Source organism: Takifugu rubripes, chromosome 20 (assembly GCF_901000725.2).
Source record: "Takifugu rubripes chromosome 20, fTakRub1.2, whole genome shotgun sequence".
Lineage (NCBI taxonomy): Eukaryota > Metazoa > Chordata > Actinopteri > Tetraodontiformes > Tetraodontidae > Takifugu > Takifugu rubripes.
This window is the reverse complement of record NC_042304.1, coordinates 8,894,383-8,915,751: the sequence shown is the minus strand read 5'-3', so window position 1 is coordinate 8,915,751 and position 21,369 is coordinate 8,894,383. Positions and strand designations below refer to the sequence as shown.

Genomic DNA, 21,369 nt, shown 5'->3' with positions numbered 1-21,369 from the left:
CAAAGTCGGATATTTAAGATATGTGAATAATGTAATATAGCACCTACTGTTGATCGCTAAAAGGAAGTACTTCTCAAATGTAAGTCCACAAACATAGAGCGAAGGAAATGATATAGATAATGTATAGTATGCTCTCTACATGGATAGATGTGAATATATCTATTTACTGATATCCCGTATTGACTGATGACAAACACAAGTGGACAAAGGGTCTTCTTGCTTTGGACTCTGGACTAAAAGGATGCTTTGGGCCTCGGAAAGACCCCTCTCCCTTCCCTTTTGGGTATCGCTGTTGAATAATTACGCACTGGTACATATGTGAAAAATTACCAAAATCACCTGCCTCGGTCCGCACCTCTGTTCACAAAACATTCCATCTACAAAACCGCTGCCAACTCCGTTCCCCAAAAAACAACCTCAGAGATCCTATAAAGAACTGCGGCAGAACGACAAGACAAGGTGGTGCTCCCCCCCCCCGCCCGCCCCCCCCCCCCCGGCCCCCCCAGTTAGCCAGTCAAAATATTTTTCTCTTTTTTCAAATCCAGATTCTTGTAAAAATTCTTCAATAATTATTATTTTAATCATCGTTTATAAAAATAGATCTTTCTATTTATTTTTATCTTTTTTTTTTCTAAACACATTTTTTTTTCTCAGGCCAAGAGATCTTCTCTTTGGCAACGGTGTTGTTTTTTTTTTTTCTTAAATCACTGAACGTGTCATCAGGAAAGCTAACCCCTCCCCTCCCTCGCCCATCGCCCTGAACCCCCGTGAGGAAAGACGTTATGTTTCGTTTGCGATACAAAACGGAAACAATGCTAGAAATTTTTTTTTCCTACATCAGAGTTACTGAGATCGTGGATTAATCCCATCTGGGATTTGATCGGGGGACATTTCAAATACACACTAAAAATGAATGAATGGTTCACCAATTTAAAAAAGAGCCCCCCCCCACTCCCCTTTATCGCCGGGTGGGGGGGTTGCAGTATATAATACTAACGACAGTGGATCCGGATTTACAAAAGAAAAACAAATCCTGAATCGAGACAGAGAAAAGGTTTCGATCTAAAAAGGACGTTCTCTTCTCTGAAATAAGAGGGATCTGCTACTGTTCACACAGAAGAGAAAACCAACGACCACAACAAACAGAAAGAAGATACAACAACGAGAAGCCTGCGGTGCCGCAGGAGCTCCCCAAAACTCATGAACATTAGCATCGTTTCATTTTCGTAATACTTAGGCAACATTGGCTTATAGGTCCAAAGTTATAATATAAGCCATTACTAGTTCAATTTGTTCGGTGTTTGTCGGTCGCTTCGTGTTCCGGTTGGTTTTGCTGCGTTGGATGGCTGTAGTTGGGCATGACTAAAGGGTTTAAGGGACAGGCGGAGGTGAGGGGACGGGGATCGGGGGCAATTTTGGAGCTGACAGAGTTGTGGGACAACTGCTTCTACCTGCTAAAGTTCAGGACTTGTGCGTCTTGTTAGTCTTGAAGGAGACTTGCAAGACGCGGTCGCCCAACCTGTAGCCGTTGAGGCTGGCGATGGCCATGGCCGCTTCGTCGTAATTTGTCATGGTGACGAAGCCGAACCCTTTTGCACTTGTTGGTGTTGAAGTCACGGATCACTTTGACGTTGTTGACGGCGCCGAAGGGCCCGAACAGCTGCCACAGCACGCTCTCGTCTGAATCTGGGGACAGGTTGTACACGAAGATGCACCAGCCAGTGCCCGTGTGTCCGGGGATGTTCATGCCCACCAGGCTGGTCATGCTGTCGATGGTGATGGGGGAGAACCTGGGGGAGGGGGGGAGAGAGGGGGGGGGGGGAGAGAGAGAGGGGGGAGGGAGAGAGAGCAGACAAAACAGAGGAGAGACGTCAAGGTTCAGCTCAGTTCTGAGACATTAATGGAATAAAATGATACAACTAGACCAAAGATGTTTGGTATTTCATGACGCCGTCTATCAAATTGACGTGTGAACGTCTCTGCGCGTGTTGAAACATGTTTGAAGACGTGACTTTTCTCAGATGTTTCCAGTTGCTTTCCAGAGGACTGCTGGAATCAGTCCTGGAATTAGCTTTGTGGCGACTGTAGCGTGGCGAATGTCTGGAGGGAACGTTGAACATTTATCACATCTAAAACAGGGGCAAATTAGATGAGGTGAGGATTATATGGCATTTGTGAGTATGTTGGAGTCGGCTCATGTCTAATTCTCCCTGAGCTCTGTGATTCAGAAAGACCTCCTGTCAGCAGTGACGGCAGCGCTGCATGCTGGGTTATATCCTGCCGACAGAAGGGTCCCTCTTTGTGTCCTTGAGTGGCTCCTTTAAGGAGATAAATTGCAGGAAGTTGTTGAACTTAATCATTTCTCGAAATCCATCAAAGATCATGCACCAGGCTGCTAAATCTGCTCTCGTTTGCCTCATAATCTTCTCCTTTTTCTTGTGATGCAGGAGATTTGAATTCTCAGTTGACTTCATTTAATTGCCTTTCCGCTCAAAAGAGAGTGAAAAGGGAGAAAAAAATACCCCCACTTTTAAATAAAAGGTAAATGAGATAAAAAGCTTCATTTCTTATTCCACCTCTCTAAGAAATGACTATAGGCATTATTGGGTGCGCTTTAATTGAGATTTCCGCTTTGCTGCAGCTGTTTGAGAGAACGGCGCTTTCTTAAAGGAGGGGGGGGGGGGGAGCAAACTAAATGGAAAATGGAAGCACTTTACAGCCCAGTGGCATTAAGGTACAAAGTGTATTCCTCCCACTCCTCCCACAGTCGACAGGGCGCTCTGCTCTGTTCTTTTCCACAGACGTGGCACTGATCGATAGCACTCCTCCCTCCTCGGGGCTCCTGCTCCCTCTCTCCCACCAGAATCACTGCGACCTTCCTGTGTCACTTTGGTCACGGAGAGACCGCTCGCAGCTACGGCGGCTGCTCCGATGCCCTGCGCGCTCGCGGGTGATGATGATTCGGGCTTTATAGGAGCAGATTCTCTTATGTGTCGGGATGATTATCGACGTGCTGCAATAGTGAATAGAGGATTGGATCGGTGTCAGGGTCTTGGCCTTTTATTAGCCACCATCTTGGTAACTTCCTCAGGCAGTTTTAATATTTTCACCAGCACCAAGCAAGTGGACTTGGAGGCCGTGGCTGACACGGCCCGCTGCCTCCGAGCCCCTCCTGCTGAGCTGGGAAAAAGGAAAAAGGAGAAATGTGCAGTAATCTGTATGCAAAAGCTGGAGTACAGGAGGTCTGCGATAGTGTGACAATTTCAGAGGCCAGGGTGGGGAAATGAGTGTGCCTCAGTGTGCAAACGTGCATGCAACTGTAACCATCAGAGCAGGACCGAACACTAACCAATGTTACAGATGAGACCAGGGGTTGCATAGCAACAGTGTAGCTGACCAGATATCTCTCCTGTCCTTCTGAAACCAGTCGTCTTTCCACACATTTGTTCTGTTTTCTCCATGCACTTGTGGTAAAGCCGTCAGGGTGTCTATTATACACACTATTGTCACTTTGAGACTTTATAAAAGCTAACACACACACAAAGAGTGGAGCTCATTGAGCAGCTTAGTAGGATTTTTTTTTTTTTTTGCTAACACGTCTGTGTCTGAGCAGCTAGGTGGACCTTTGATCATGTCCCATGTGCTTGCAGCATGCAAGATGCCATGGCCGATACAAGGACTGTCTATGGCCACTGCGGCCGCTGTTCCCGCTCATGTAACATCCACGGTAGCGAAAAAAGCCGAAAATGAAACATGGAGGCAAAAGGAAGGAAATCTGAGCAGAGCAGTGCCAAGCAAAGCTGGAGCTGTCTGCGGTGAAACAGCAGTTCCTGTTTCCAGCAGGGATCCAGGTTCATCCAGCCTCATCCAATGTTCTTGCTACCTGATCTCCACCACGCAGCCAATAAGTCTCTTTATCGTTTTGATTGTCCGTAAACTAGATTTGTAGGTGAATAAAGAGATTTTATTCTAAACGTTAACCTGGCAAATTGTCCCTGGATCTAGATTTACCACAAGGTAGGAGAACCTGAATCCAATATAAAAGAAGACACATAAACACACCTAGAAATGAAGGAATTTACATCAGAGAACAAAATCCATTAAGTACAAAGAAACGATCTAAAACAACACCAGCACCATTCATAATAACTAAAACAAAGCAAATTCATCACCACTGACACCTTAACTGCTTGGTAGGATATTGAAAACCAAGCGTAAAAATAATAAAAACAATACTGAACAACCAAAAAACCATTAACCTTAAAAAAATCTTCAGATGCAAAGTGACTGCAAAAATACAAGTGAACAAAAAGTAATTGGAAAAAAAAGAGGAACAATAAGGATATGAAAAAATAATAACTGAGTCAACATGGACATCTGGCATTGGGAGAAGTTTTTAATTACCTCTTTACGCCATAGGCCATATTAAGCAAATTGTCCAGCCTGTAAAGAGAAGGAGGGTTCTGGGGTTAATGGCGGGCAGATGGTTGACTCACTCAATGGAACTAATGTTAAGTCCTTGCAGGAACTGTATGGTCCTCCTCACTCAAGAGCAAACAAACCCATCTACAGTTGGCCCATTACACCGAGGAGCCCCACCAGGAAATGCTATCATCAGTTAATGAGGCAACAGTAGCATCAGGGTGGTCGCCCGGTGACGCGCGGACCTGCACTTGCTCAATCTGGAGGAGCTTCGGTAGTTTGCAGCAGTTGACGCGGTTTAGCGTCACACAGCGGACGCTGGGGTCTAGGAGCGAGCGTAGCATGACGCCTGGCTGGGACGCTGGCCCTGAGCTACACAATGGTAAATCATTTAAATACACGTGAGCATCCGCGTGATGCACTTGGCCACACCAAACATGGAGGGTAAAACACACAGAGAAGCTGTCATAAACTATCCTGGTTAAATACCCAGACAGCCGAGGGGACACCTGAGATGAGGGGAAAATGGTGAGAGTTCTGTCAGTGTGATGGGCTGGTGTTTAAATGATGGTGAGTGAGGGCGGTGATGGTGAAACCAAATGATCATTAAACTAACCCTGAGTGTGTATCGCTGGGGTCGTCCCCTTAAATGCTCACAGGGCTGTTGTTTGGAAAAGAGTCTTTGCTAATAGGCGCTGAAGCCAGCAGAAATGACCATGTGTGCTTCAGAGCACTGTGGCTGTACAAAATAGAGGACAGGCGCAGTCTTGTGGCTCAATGACCTTCATTTCTCACTCGGGCCTGGCCTGTCTCATGTCTTATTAACTCCTCCGGCCTAATGGGCAGGGGCCACGGCTTACTGAGTAACAGCTGGCCAGTGATGCCTCTTTCCTCTCAAAAACACTGAAAACTCTTTGACTTTGACCACGGTGACGGTCTTTTCCTCCACACACACTTCTGGTGTGACACACACACGCCAACAAACCTTTCAAGCAACAATGATCTTTCACCAGAAATAGTAAAGCTTTAATGCAATTCAAGTTAAAATGTATATTCCTTACATTCAAAAAGCAATTAACTTGTAAAACCAGGAAGAATTCCTTGTATGGCAATAATCACCATTAAAGTAACTAAGCAAAATTATATGAATTATTACAATTTAATGTAATAGCGATGTTAGAAACAAGAGATGAAACCGTGAGAGTGTGTGAAGTCAAGTAACTGTGGTTAAATCGAATTATGGGTACTAAAAATACAGACTGGAGCTCTCACCCACGGTGAAGCATGATCGAAACTGGCTGGAGCTGCTAATACAGTTATGCTTTTAATTTTAACATTTAGGAGGATTTCAAATGGACCCACGTTCATTTGGTTGCGATAGCAGGACTGAAACAAAAGGGAACGGGAAAATATATGCAGGATCATTAACGCATTAATTAGCCCATTATGTGCAAAGAGAACAGGCTGCTTTGTGGGTAAATGAGTCATTTGGAGAGGAAGCTCAGAGGAGAGCCGCTGCAGGCCAGGTGAGCAGGAAGACATCTGCTGGGCGCCAGGCTGTCGGGCAGCAAAACAACCTGCTGCTGACTCTCTCTCTCCCTCCCTCTCTCATATCCAAATGGGCGCTCACCGCGAGGCAAACAATGGGCTTTTGTGCTCCCTCTCAATGCACGTTAATGGAGGAATGAGCAGGTTTGTCTTTTCTCTTTTTTTTTTTATGAAATAAAAAAATCTTTTCAATTAAAATTGGCTCCTGCCCTGGAAATAATAAAGCTAATTTGCTAATTAGTACTATTAGGCAACGACAGGATCAGAAACGAGTCCATATCTGGGCTCTGTGTATTGTGGTTGACTCGATTATGTTTGCTGTCTTGTCGAGGGAGCGTGCACATAATGTATTAACTTTTGCTGCAGCAGCCCTGCATGATTCAGTCGTGCAGGACAGATGTAATTATGACTACCGCAGGATTTTACTACATTCCGCTTTGGCTCTGACCTCTGAGCTGGAACACAGATTTGTTAAGGGCAAAGAAGACGGAAGGATTTTATTGTGTTTCTTATTTGCTGAATAGTGTTCTAAGTTACATCTGAATGGGTTTCTGGCTGTACGTTTGATCAGTTAAATCTTTACCCACTATTGTTGCTCCTGGCTTTCTTTTTCATTCTAATACATCCACCCCAACATAAAAAATATTACACATTTTGTCGACCCAACTACTGATCGACTCTTTCCGTTACATTATTAATGCACCTTTAATAAAAGACTTAGGAATCAGTAGTTTTGACGACATACTGTGTAAGTTTGCAATGTTTCCACTTTCTGCTCCGGCGTACCTACGACAGCTTCAGAAACCTGCAGAGTGTTGAGGTTTTAGTGGAGGACTCAGGAGCAGGAGCACAGAAGAAGTGTCCTGTGGTTGTGAGTTGTGATGAGAAGCGACAGTTCTCCTGCAGCGCCTGTAAATTGGCTTGGCGTATCACAGACACGCAGCCACGCTACATCGCTCAGGTGTCACACCGGGGAAGCCGCTCCAGAAGAAAAATGCCTTCCAAGCTCTGACTTTGATGGAGAGTAAACAGCACAACCGGCTTAGGGTTATTGAAAGAGTGAGGAAATTGTATGAGCGCAGATCCTGTCTCCAGTTCTGAAGGGTTCCTGTAGGATTGGATGATGTGTGTAATAGCAGGAGATTGCCTCTTCCCTACCTATTCCTGAACTTCACGTGAGATTCAGCACAAAAGGTCCATTTTTTAATAAAGTATAATTCATTTTGCCACTGAGGAGTGACAGCACAGAGCAGGATGCCTGCATATAGGGTACAGACTGTACAGAACGCAGTCAGGAGCGACAGTCTGTTGACCTTAAAGTCATTTCAAATGTGCTAAGCTGGTTAAAACAAATCCTTACAGTTATCTGAATGCTTTCCTAATATTTACCGAATATCCCAGTGTTTTTGCATAAGCCTGGCGGGAATAATCAGGGACGAGTTGGCCGGATGGCAGCATGATGAAATGAAGGGAAATGTGCAGTGGTGAACGACAGAACCCCACAGTCTCTTCTGAACAGCTCCTCTCTGATCTGGGTGAGCCCCAACAGAGCGCTCACAGGGCCCGATCTACCGGCACCTGCACCAGGTGCACAACGCACACGTGCGCTTCCAATGGGGGGTGTGTTAGCTGGGAGGAAGGGCACGATCGCAGGGCCAAGCTCTCATCGTCGTGGTTACAGAGACAGCGATGTGACCGGTGCTCTCAGTGTGGAGGCGGCACATCCCCTGTTCAAACACCATCAGCTGCACTTGGCGCAGACGTTTTCAAAAATCTGGCCTGTTCAGAACAGAACAGACGTCTTTCTGCGATGAAATATATTTACATTAACAGGGAGACGAGCAACATTAGATTTATAACACACGCATTAGGACATCGCACAGGGTATTAATCACACAAAGTCTTGTATAAACATATACTTTGATTTTAGACAAGTTTTTTTCCCAAATGTCTGTGAACACAGATCTCCAAAAAATGACTCTCAGCTGTTAAAACCAGAATAAAATCCCATGTAGTTCTAAACCTTTCTGCACCTTCAGTGTCACAGGAGAATTCTCAAGACTGTGTTTGTTTGTCAGCCAGTGACATCACTTCCTGCCCCCTGAGCATCTCCTCCTCAGCCCTGCACTCACCTGAACCTCTGGGCTTGATGGTGGAGGGGTCCCGGGTATCGGCGATTGGGGGACTGGTAAAGTTGTGACAGAAGGGCTTGGCTGGTTTTCTGGCTGGGGTTGTTGGCGAACTTGACCGTGATGGGCTCGGCGGCACCTGACGGCTTCTGCCCGTTCAGACCCTTGATGGCCTCCTCGGCCTCCACCCTCTTATCAAAGCGGATGAAGCCCACGCCTCGGGAGCCGCCTGCGGGGCCAGAAGATCATAAACAAACACGGGCCCCTTTTACTTTACAGGGTTTTTCATCACACACACACGCACACACACACACACATCGGCGGTGAATGTTTAAGCTGTTGTGCTTTTTTCTTGCAGAAATCAGTGATGTCGTTCTTTTATATTCCTCTTTCTTAACAGGAGTGTGTGATGTTACCAGAAGATGATATAATTCCATAGAAACGTTACTATTATTATGGTGACAATCCAAACAGGAACCCAAAGCAACACATTCCTTCTTCACACGACTGCCCCCCCCCTTCCCACACACACACACACACACACACACACACACACACACACACACACACACACGCACGCATGCTGACATTTGAGCTGTTTCCTTGGAGATTTTTTTTGACTGCCACCTGACAGCAACATTTAGAGATAGGCTTCTTCCTGGGAGGTCTTTCATTGGTGTGAATGCTCTGTGCGCGCTGCTGGTGTGTGCACGCACGCTACTATCTATTAATGGATGCTATGCATGGTTTTAATGAGGCTGCCTAGATGGCCCAGAGGATGCTCGCTCAGTGACAGCAGCACTCTGCTGAAGAGACTATTTACATAATACTGTGTGTGCACACAGGCATGTCTGTGTGACTGAAACTGAATAAAAGAGAGGCTGCGAGAAAGAGGGGATTTTTTTTTGTTTGAGCATCATTGTGTGCGGTCTTTTTCTCACACATAAAAAACCAACCTTGTTGTTATTCCACATTGTTGTACATGCCATCCCTCTCCCCATCTCTTTTTTACACTTCCTGCTGGCTTGTCTCACGGTGCCTGCTTCCCTTATTCTTATTCTGAGAGGCACCTTGACCACCTCACTCCCCCTTTTGTTCTCTTTTTCTCTTCCAGGACATCAGCAGCACAAGGTTATTTACCTTCTTGCCGAGCAGCAAAATAAAATGCCATGCTCTGAAAAATGTATTATGTCTACAACATAAAAATAAGGAGAAATTCAGGTCAGGCTTTTGTGTTGGTTACTTGAGTGGATGCACAAATTATTAAAATATAGTGATGAAAAGGGTTTGTGAAGATGGAATAAAAACAATTTAATGACAGGAAATAAGAGTTTAGGAATACACATATTAGCGCCAAGACCGTAGCGTTACCTTTTGTTCATTGTCTCCAAAATGCTAACAAGCTCATTTGCACTTTCTCTGCAGATTTCTCAGGTTTTTAAACTAAGAAGCTTCTCTGCTGTCACTGAAACGGGGCCTAATTTACTCTAACTTATGGTGATCATTCCTCCTGTACAGCAGTTAACACTCTTTAAGGTGAAACAGCCACAGAAACCAAGTGAAAATTGTTTCATTATTCATGCCCCTTATTGTGAAAATTGGCCAAGCATGGCAAATAATGAGCAGTACTGTGAGTTCTTTTACTAAATTTGTCATAAACAGGGTTTGGACATTAGACCTGAGGTTGCCTGGTCACATTTGGATTTTAATTTACTTGCTGGATGATCTCAACTATTCATTTCACAGTAAATTATTCTGTTTTTCTCCTCATTTTTCAGTCGCACATCTACAAATGGGGGTGTAATATTGCCCCCATCCTTCCTTGCCTCTGCGCCAACTCTATACCTGCTATTTACTAAAGAGCAGTTTTGCAAAATAAGGAGGAGCAGTGCTTTTGCCCTTCGGGGATGAAATTTGCGGATAATATTTACTCGAATGACTGCTTTTACGATACGTGTTACAATATTTATATTCGCATTAGAGTCACATATTTTTTAACTATAATCTGCCTATATTCACAACAGTCTGTTCCTAAAACAAAGGCACGCTCCTCGCCCAGAGGCACCACGGTGGCAGTTCACCAGTGACAGAGCATTTCTCATCCACTGTCCTCTGCTGAGACAACCGAGAAGACACAGTTCTATTTGTCCTTAAATCTTCAATCTCGTTTGGCCTTGAGCTACTCCTAACTTGGTTCTGGCTGGAGGGCCAGTACGCAGTTACTTGGCATACTGATGAAGACTTGGCACAGGCACAGAGACGCAGTTTGCAATCATTTATCACCAGCTTGAGAGCTTTGCGTGTGTGTGTGTGGCGCATAAATCTTGAAGCTACTTTAAAATTAAATCCACACTTTTTCCAGTCACCTTTTTGTTTGTACCAGCCTGACACGTAGAAACAAAGTCTGAAACAGTTCACCCTTTTCAAATGAAAATGAGGTACTGCCCACAGCTGAAGGCTGCTCTAACAGCACATATGTACTTAATTTATAACATACTTTGATCTAAAGTCAGTAGATCTTTACCCTGTATTTGATATTAAATTCAAAAGATTACGCCTGCTGTTGACTGTGATCGAGTATTCGCCGCAGAATCGGGTTGGTTGCAATGCTGATGTTGGCCTGTGAGGGGCAGCACTGTACCACACGGCACAGAGAACTGTAGAATAAATAGAAAACGAAGAAGAAGAAGCTTCGCTTGTTTGGGCAGAGTAGCTCAATTAATCAAGATTTTATAACACTTAGGAGGCACAAGAATGACTGCATGTGTTGGCGTTCAACAAACCATGTAAAATTAGAAATAGAAACCATGAACCCCTTTAGAAACTGGCTAATTAAGGAACAAATAATTCAAATGCATTCTTAAAAATGTCTACACATTTCTGGCAGGGTAACAAAAGCACTTGCATATTTCTACACTTGTGCAGAAGATTAAAACCAAATTTGACTTGTTCAATCATCTTTTTTTAAAAAATATTTATAGAAAATCTGTTAAAACTATGCCAGATAAACGAATCACTCAGAGGTTGGCATGAAAAGAAAGATGCTGATTCCTGTGTCCGACCTCTTAAAGCAAATAGATTTGACATTTTGTCTTACTTGGCTTCGATTTCCCCCACAGAGCTGAATGCTTAACAGTGACGCTAATGGTAACGCTATGGTTAATGTGTTCTGAAGTTGTCGCATCAAATTAACTCACTGACAGAATATTAAGTAGCTGGAAAGTGCAGCGAGATTGTGTTCTTAATTGAGTTATATCTTTATATATTTGAATACTGAACAAAATTTAAATGGAGGTTGACAACATAATATAATTGTTCCCTTTTACATTTGTCATAGAAACTGCAGCACTACAGATGAAACCAACAACACCTTTAGAAGATCAACTTAAATGACTTTTAGAAATAGAGGTTAGATGTAAAAGAGTGATATTGTAATGTGTTCAAATCTAATGTAGCCGTGGGTTCCTAAGAGCAGCTGCAGCCATGGCACTGAAGGTGGGTTTCTATTTATAACAACTAACTAAAGTGATTTTCATCACAAACCAGCTTTTAGCCCTTTGTGTTCTGGTAGAATGGTGGGAAATCTGCCCATTTTCACTGATTACCACTTTCCCAAACTCCAATAATCTGCCACTGGGAGCCATATTTGTAGATACATTTGAAAATATCCCAGGTATATGTTGCTTTAGCGGCCACTAAATACTGTGCACGACTGACGGCAACATGAAACATTATCCGCTTATAATTACAAAACAGAAAATATATTTGCAAAAGCGTCAATTAATGTGCTAAACTGCCGGTCCAACCTAATGACTGTCCTTTAAGAAGTGTTGGCTACTTATCAACAGCCAGTCAGCCGTATAGGCAACATTAGAGCACAATGTACTCGCTAAGGTACAGCAATCTGTCTTGCTCTCTCTCTCTTCTACTCCCCACTCTCCTTTTCTGCTCTCCCTCTTCTCCACAGCAATCAACAGAGGCTTATGTAACTCCCTCTACCTGTGCTTATCTCTTTCTAGCACACACTGACAGGCACATTGGCAGCCTTATACTAATAACACGCTACCTCAATCTAGGGAGGGGAAACAGAGGGAGAGGTTGGGTGCGAGGAGAGGGGGGAGGAAGGAATGAAAAGAAGATTGTGAGACACTGGGAATGAGGAACAAGGTGCCATAGGAAAGGACAAAAGGAGAGGAGGTGATTCGGGGGAATGTTAGGAGGTGACAGTAAAAGGCAGATGATGAAAGGGAACTATGCTATTCTTGCCTTTTCCGGCACAAACAAAGCAGGTTTCTTTTCCAAACCTCACTATAATTTGCCCAAAAAGTGACTGACTGACTGACAGAGAGAAATGGTTGTTGCTCCAAGGGACCTCAACAAAGGAAAGCAGGGAAAAGCTGGCTCTTCTTAGACCCTGAGTGCATTCTATTTTTGGAAGACGGCCTATAGAGTCCTTTGCAATGCAACAGAAAAATCCTGGCTTTTTATTAGGTGTAAGTATAAAATACTTCCAGAACATACCATAAAATGCTCCATGCATTTTATAAAATTAAAATTAATGCATTGCATTTTATAAAATAAATAAATCACTGTAATAGGAACTATTAATCTAAAACGACTCCAACTATCTGAAAAATGGTTTAAGTGCAACTCAATATTTATTTATGTGTTACATGATTATGAAGTAATTACACACCACTTTTTCACATTCAGGGTCAGCTCATCAATGCTCATTATTGTTACTGACAGTCTATGGAAGTGTTGTCTTCTAAAGGGAGGAAGAGAAAAGTGCACTGTCCTTGTTTTAATAACATTAATAGGCCCAAGTACAGATGGTGCAGCAGAAGAAGGAGAAAAAAGAGACTTTGAAGAGTGGATTCCTGTGCTTCAGCCTTTGTTAAAGCAGAGCCTCAACCATCTGCCTGCGCACATGTATCGATACACATATCTGCATGTGGCTCCAACACTTTCACACACACACACACACACACACCAAAGATTGGTGGAGAGTGGGAGCTGATACCAGTAACCAAGGCTGACGCCACACCCTTCCTCTTACCTTGGTCATTGTGTTTCTCTGCAAGTTGATGGGTGGAGAACAGAGCGATATCAGCCTCTGCTCTCCACCTCAGCGTGGGCGAGGATGCTGAAGCAGCACGGAGCAAAAACTGTGCGAACATGAGGGATCTTGCAACGAGCAAACTTGCCTATTAACCACCATTTCAATTAGTGTCGTCACCATGAGAATCCGTTAAAAATGACGTCACGCATCTTGTCAGAGGGATGGATCATCCAGAAAACCGGCTGGCTGGGAAGTTACGCGTGTTAACGCCAATAAACACTCGCTGTATCTCACTGAGCAGCACGGTGCAGTTCGGACAGGCAGTAGTGAAGGAATTCATGTACAATCGTGACATTTCCCATTTGTAGGCTATAGAACGAGCCACTCTACCATGCGCGATTCCCTTATTTCCACGCAAATGTCAAATTGACAGATAAAAAATGGATTTTATATTTAAAAGTATTCCAGATGTTTTATCTTCTATTTTCACCTACATTCCTGGCCTGCACATGCTGTGTCAGATTGCTGTGAGGGGCCCATCCGGCAAAAATAGAAGTCTTGCATATTTTTTGGGGGGGGTTCCTGAACGCCAGCGCGTGGCCAGAGTTGGATCTTAACAGAGCACCGGCTGTTGTACATGTATTATAGGAACAAGTCACCTGGTCTGCAACCTGCAGCAGGTATATTAAAGGGTGGAAATAGCTCATCCCATGACCTTCGTTCACTATGCTGCAATGGAAAAGACACAGATCGTTACCAGCTGCAGACCATCCTCACGGATGGATTCCAGTCGGGGGGGTAAATGGTCTCCCCTGGGTTAAAATTTCTCCTCTACCTTGGCAAATGTTTTTCTTTCTTTTTGTGGATTTGGAGTGACTTTTTTTTTGTCATTTAAATAGTCCTGAGAAAATTCTGCATGAAAAACTGACTGAGTTTTATGTCACCCAAAGGCCAACCTAGAGAGTCATCCTGGTGTGTGTGAGAGCTCATATTCATGGCACTTATAGCAAGCCCAGACAGCAGCATGTGTAGGTGCACGTTGGGCTGGAGGCTGGAGGCCTGTTCCTCACAAGAGTGTGAAAAATCAGAGCTCAATACAGATGAAGCAGAATGATGTTTCTGCAGAAAGTGGCTTTGAAAGTGCAACTGTCCACACACACACACACACACACACACACACACAACAGAGCAATTTGGTTTCAAATTTGAGCATTTGCAGGCGGCTAGTATGGGGATCGATGGTATTTGCAGTTATTGATCAGGTAAGCATTGACCTCTGCTGGCTCACAGGTCCGAGACGGGGAACTGGAATAACCATCTATTGATCCGAAGCCGATATTATATCTGTTTCACAACGAGGCTGGTCCAAACTGGCTGTGAAAGCACAAGCGCACGGCCTTGCTACCCTCCCTGAAGGTTAGAAAGAACAGAAGGAGGGCGCAATCTGGCGCGCACTATTTGCACCGATAAAGAGACAAAACATGCTCATCCATTCAGAAGAAATCAATAGGCAGAAGGAGGGAAAGAGAAGGGCACAGTGACAAAGGAAGCGATGGAGAGATGCCTTTGTCGAATTGATGTGGTGTTCACTCTCTGAGTCTCTCGGGCAATTTGGCAGTTTTAGTGGATTTTATTTGTCACTGACTGATGTCGGCACTGGATTTTAAAAAAAAATTCCTTCTTGTCTTTCTGCACAGAAAAGTACATCAGAATGTCTGCCTGTGGCCACTGGGGAAAATCCAATACTTCAACAAAATGTCTGTGAGTGGAAGTTTGTGTTATGTGTGTCACCTGTACAGTGTAGTGCAAATATCTGCACAAATGGTCTGGAATGCTCAGGTATGTCTCGATAGCAGACAATGAATTAATGAACTGGATCTTAATGCTGCAATGAGAACAGCAGCAAGGAAGCACCTTCAATTGCACCTTCACACATGCACCTACAGAGGGAAGAGGAGTGTGTGTGTGTGTGTGTGCGCGCCCAGATGAGACAGCAGCATGTGACTCTGAGGACCTTTCTAGAGTCCTCCATGTTTTTAATCAACAGCAACTGTAACATCTAATTGATCATTAACATTTCTCCTGCTGATCCTAATCCACCTGGGGAGACCTTGCAGAACATCTCTCTCACACTATTATCATTCACGTCAGTGTGTCCCTGCCTGTGTTTGTGTGCCCCTTCATAGACGTGCCAGACTCTGCATATTTGGATTTCATAACAGGTAAGTGTGGCGGTAGTCAGGGCAACAATTAATGCGACTGAGGGTGACAGGAAAACAACAGGCTCACACGTTCTGCTCTGTCTGTGGATTATACCAGCGAAACAGAACTGTAGCATTTACCTTTGCACTAAAGACCAGTGGATGTCTACTACAAACAGCAAATAGAATAAATTATTCTAAGTCAAAGGGATCACACCCGGTCAGGAGCAGAGATGTCGCCTGAAAAGATCAGTTTTAAATGACGCTGGCCTAAATTCATGTGAAATCACCATGACTTGAATACACGTGACCACTCCTCTGTGGCCTGGCTGCATGTCAGACCTCCTGGTGATAGAACTGTTAGTGGAGACGATTGTCAAGAGATGGCTCACTCCATTTAAATGTGTGCCGTTGATGGCAGACATCTTTTCTTGCCCTCATCTCCTCCACCTCCGCCCAGCTCTCCCGGTGCTTCCTCCCTTGTCTCATTTCGTCCCTCTCTCACATCTCCGGTCATTCCCACTCGCTGCCTCTTGCTTTCCTGCCATTTTCACTCCTCGGTCTTCTCACTGTCTGCACCCTCCCCCCCACCTCTGCCTCCTTTGTTTTTTTCTTCCTCCTGCTTCCTGCTTCCTCGTTTCCTTCCACCAGCAGCACTGATTCTGCTTAGGCAAATGAGCGTGGCTCCCAGCGCGCTGCTGCCTCTCTGCTTCATCGTACACACAACGGTGGAGCAGGTTGCAGCCTGCAGGAACTCACAACTCCTGAAATGGATCTAAGAGACACGCTGGAGGGGCTCTACAGTATTTTGGATGTAGTGGAATGTGTAATTGAGCGTGCACACTACACAGCTTGTGCCTCTCTTGTAATCATTGTTTTGGCTACGGCCCCCTCAGCTGGTCGGCGGTCAGAGAGAAAACACTCTCTCACTGAGAAAAACTGACATGAAACTAGCAAATCAGCCTGAAATAAATACACAAATGGCATACGATATACAAATATACACTGGATGCATATGGAATTACGTATACTCATTCATAGTATGTTTACTGATATAATTAATTTCACTATTTTCACTTTTTTAACTGCCAATTAAAAGGCAAAACTGCTTCATCTTAACAGAGTTACTTACTTTTACTTTGAGATATCTAATGCAAAGTGAAGATGACGCAAAAAACATGCTTTATGTGACAGACTGCAATTACTCTGCACACACACCCACAAACACACTCTACTCAGTGCTTTTGATGCTTTTCAAAGACACTAAAAAACATATGGGTTTGAAGGTCAAGAGCTCTACTCGGTACTAATGAACAAGACATTTGTCTGGAATTAACAGCCAAATTAAGTACATACTTGCATTTACTCTTTCAACAGAGCTACATGGCTATAAGACGCCCCGTGCTGATGGCTGTCGTCTCTGACTGAATGAAAAACACTTTTCTCCTTCTTTACTGCTGCGAACATGAGCTGATCCGTACGGACACGAGCGTAAAATAACAGAGGGCAACACTTCCTTAAAATAGTACATTTGATCTGTGTCTCAAATGAATGTACTAATAACTATTAATAGTTCAAACGATTGCCCACGATTCCATATTTCAGCCCCTACTGGAGAGTGTTGCTGTGCTGTGAGTGGTGGTTCTCCTCCGTAAAACCCATCTACCTGAGACGACACCGTTAACTGTGAGCCAGTGTGAGAGCGTCACACTTTAATGGTGTTTTACAAAGCGCGGTGTGAATTTTTGGCAGCGTATGACCTCCTCTGACATACATCTCGCAGTCAAAATCCAACAGGCAAGGCAGGAAATAAAACACCTGCCTCTGAGCTCAAAGGTTCGCTCAAACACACCGTTGCGCACACAAGTCACACCGGCACGAACCGTCCGGCTGACAGCTAGTCAAAGGAGAAAAAGCGGAGCTGTGCTCAGTGTGGAGTCTTAGCATGCGTGTCAACGTAAAGGTGTTAAAAAGAAGGAGGCGCTGCCCCATGGATACCTGTGACCTGATCCACGAGGATGCGGGAGGTGATGATGCGTCCATACTGGGAGAAGAGTTGCTCCAGCTCCTTCTGGGTCATAGTTTTGGGCAGGCCACTGACATACAGGTTTGCATCTCGAATGGAGGCTGAGCTGGGTCGTGCATATGAAACCTGCAGGAGAGACACAGTTCTGTGGCTTAGGAACATAAATGTGAGATGCAGGACATACTAACATGATCGGGGATTTTATTTGAAATGGATTATAGCAAATTAGGTTGAGAAATATTGTCTAGATGTGTGTTCCATGCAGCTGTGGCTCACTGCCTTTATTCAGCTTCAGAACACACTGCAGACATAACAATTGTATGACAAGAGAGGAAAGGAGCAGTGGATGGCTTTTTTCTTCATTTAGATTTCGATTCCTCAACGAGGAACCTCAAATCTTTATACTTTCCATCAGGCGGCATTTAGTTTGAGATGTGTATATCGGGGTGTGATTTCTCTGAGCACGTATCTTCTTCTCATTAGTGACTCTAAATTGCCCCGGGTGTGAGTGCTGGAAGATGGACAGGAAACCTGTTCAGGTTGCATTCCTGCCTCTAGCCTAATGTCTGCTGGGACACACTCCAGTACCCTGAGCCTTGTTTATTATGAAGATGGAGTGTGAGGATGGATGCATACGTTGGAAGGGTAAAACCAGCCACAATCTCCGAACTGAACATCATCTGCACATGTTGTCCTAAATTGGTCTGAACAACTATAAATCAGATCAGGACTGTTCTGCTGCTGTGGTAAATCCTGACATTTCCCTGTAACACCCCATCCACCCTGAATTATCTTCTTATTTTGCTGCGGTTGCCTGAGTTCTTTCTACAGTTTTCACACGGTGTGTGAACATAATTCTGCCATGTTAGATTTCAGAAGTGTCTCAGAAGTGGTTGTCACATCTTCCATTAAAACAAAAAGTCAGAGATGTCAAATTTCCATGTTTGGAAACTTGTGCTTTGTGCATTAATCATTGCTGCCCTCTCTAAGTGTTAACACCGTCTGTTGCCTGCATGTATATTAGAACTCAGTTTTAGAAGCACTTTATTTCCTGGCTGAGTCATTTGTTTTGAGCTGGTTTGCTTGCTGGACTGAGCATCTCATCTGACTGATTCAAAGAGCTGAAAACAGAATATTTCCAATTATCCATTCTGTCAGTTGGTCCTACTTTACCAGCTGAGAGCAGGAAAACGCAGAAAAGGCAAAGTCGGAATAAAGATTTCAAGACTCGTAAAGTGGGACCTTCAGACATCATTTGCAGATGGAAACATGCCTATATAGCTGCAACACATGCAGATAAATACAACAGTTATGTGTTTTGATGATGATTCTGCCTCTGGGGCTTCAGGGATACACGTTGCTTCATCTCATACGTAGCACATTGTGTAACTCAGTGCAGCCATAAAACATTCATGCGTTACCAAGAATAAGAAACGTCCTGCTGAAGCAACAGAAGTGAGATTATGAAACTATCTAACAAACTATGTGACCCATATGTTCAGATTTGGGGGGGGGTTATTGGCTGTATGGAGCTGGGCTGGTAACAAGTCTCACATGCCACAAAAACGACTCAGTCAGAGGTATTTATGGAAGCTCCCAGCAGCTCCCAGAAAAAACAAGCCAGCAAAGAAGGACACATTTGATGAAGATTTTGTTCCATTTTTCGGTACAGGATGGAAACCTTGTGAGCAGTAATGGGAGAGAACGGCATTAGAAACATCTTCCTCTTTGGCTTCTTAGCTCATATGTTGATTTTTGCTTCTTCTTTTCTCCTTGCTACTTGGGCCTTTCCTTCCACTTCCTTCCTGCACGCTGCCTCACTAAACATTTCGCCTTTTTTCTTCACCGTGCAGCTTTTCCTCATTTTCTCTCCTTGTCAGCCAGCTCCAGATGTCTAATCCATCAACACCTCCTCAAGCTGTGCGTGGTATTGTGTATAAATGTGTTATGCCTCATGAGTGTGAGTCTGCACATGCAGAAAAGTTGGAAGAAAGTGTGCAAGATTATGTGAGAGTCGCTCACTTTTGGCACGCTTCTTAGCCAAATGGAAGCACGAGGCCAAGCAGCTCACTTCTGGCACGCTGCTTGGCCTCACACCTCAGTGAGAAAGGCGCATGGCTGACAGAATCAGAGGTGTCACGGCAGAGGGAACCGCAGCAGCAAAAACGACGCTCTTCACAGATGCGTTGCTCCAGAGCGTGCAAATCTCAAGGCCAAGTGCTTCCTCACCAGTGACAGACTGGGAAGGGTGTGACATGGAAGAACGGCAAGCTAAATCCTAGAATTACCACGCTGCCATTTAATTTACCTTGTTACCCTTAAGGTATATGAGCCTGCTGAAGAGAGACGGAGGAAGAGAAGAAAGTAGCGGGGGAGGAAATGTAGTGTGAAGAAGTGATCGTGCCAGACAGAGATGCAAAGTTGTCTTCTGTCATTACGCAGACTGCCTTTATCTCAGTGACGACTTGAGGCAAAGCTCTGGTGACACGGGAGTGAGAGTGAATATCTGCGAACAGCGCCTGCTATTCTCAGTCAGGAGCATGAATCTCATGCTGCACCACTGACATCAATTCCTTATTTGCACCTTGGGTGTCCATGTTGGCAGACCTGCTTTGTGTGTTTCTATTTAAAGAGGAGAACGGAAATACGCCCGTCATAAACCTGTCCCTGCAGACGCTGCAGCCCTCTGTTGTTAGGTGTGTGGTTGTTGTGAAGTTGCAGGAACTAATAGAAAATGAAAAAACAACATTGCATTTTTGCCTCTACGCGTTACATTATCCACTAAATGTAAAACAAAATGCTTTATCCTGACTGGAGCAGCAAAATTATTTGCCTGATCTCAAACACTCACTTGTGGGATTTGTTTGAATCTGCCCGAGGCCTTTCCGGCCCTGCACCCGTTCCTTCATGTGTCTCACCTGTGTCTAATCCCACTGCACATTCAGGGACCTTGCTTTGTTAATCAGGTGTATCTGTGCTTCACCCTCTGATATAGTCGCAGCCTTCCTGCTCCATTCAGCAGGAACTTTTATGTACCGCTGTTCACTGATGCATACCAATCAAAGTCAGCTTGTGTGTGTGCCGGTGTGTGTGGGTGAATATAAAATCCATCCACAGATTTTGCATATGCAGAAAAAGCGTCATTTACATTAGGGACATAACAGGACCTTTTATTTTCATGGGTTTTATGTAATCCCTGAGTGGACTGATGAAAATGTTTACTGAGACAGAACCGCACCGAATGATGGAACCTGATGCTCCTTTGGTGGCAAATCAGTGAGAATACAGCTTTCAGCCATGTTAGTGTCCCACACATGGCGTGGAGGGATTCCCACTAGGAATCCCCAATCACAAGCACATGCTAATCCCATCCTATTAGACTGCATTACATTAGATCAGATTACATCGGTTGACAGAAAACGAGAATCCAGGGATTACTCCAGAGCAACAGATTATTGCCCAGCTTAAATGCAACAATATATCATCTGTCAGGCAGCCGAGGGGACGACGGCGTGTGAGCGAGCAGAGGACCGATGGATGCTGCTGAGGGTTCATTTCCACTCTTCAAGACATGTTTGGTGGAGAGAGTCGGCAGAGTTCTGGCACACATTTATCTGTCACAACCACCAGCAAGCCTGCACATTAGTCACACTATTAAAATGCAATAACAGAGTCCCCAATTATTTTGGAAAATATGCAGTGATTGACGTGTTTCTTCCCTTTTCACTCAGAGATATAATTTCAGCTTTACATGTTGACATTTAGAGAGTAATTAGCATATCAGCCCCAGTCACAAGCTTTTTAACATGTCTCTTTGATTTAGATGGTCTTTTCATTTCAGAGGCTCAAGCCTGTTAATCCCATCTTGCCCTCCAGCTCATGAACTAACGTCGCTATCTAAAGTGGCCTTGAAAGAGACCAAAGCAGCCTTATAATTTGAGTTGAGCATGACCACAGCAACAATAACTGGGATTTTATCAA

General features: G+C 44.3%; 1 protein-coding gene across 1 annotated transcript in view; it reads right to left on the bottom strand.

Moving 5' to 3' along the window:
• Window positions 1-530: 530 nt before the first annotated feature.
• The window catches only part of elavl4 (ELAV like neuron-specific RNA binding protein 4), a 56,365-nt gene continuing 35,526 nt past the window's right edge, over window positions 531-21,369 (bottom strand). Inside the window, 5 exon segments of the mRNA XM_029828420.1 lie at window positions 531-1,593; window positions 1,595-1,790; window positions 4,405-4,443; window positions 8,103-8,328; window positions 17,361-17,514. Coding sequence (XP_029684280.1) covers window positions 1,462-1,593; window positions 1,595-1,790; window positions 4,405-4,443; window positions 8,103-8,328; window positions 17,361-17,514 — 747 coding nt within the window. The 3' untranslated portion in view covers window positions 531-1,461.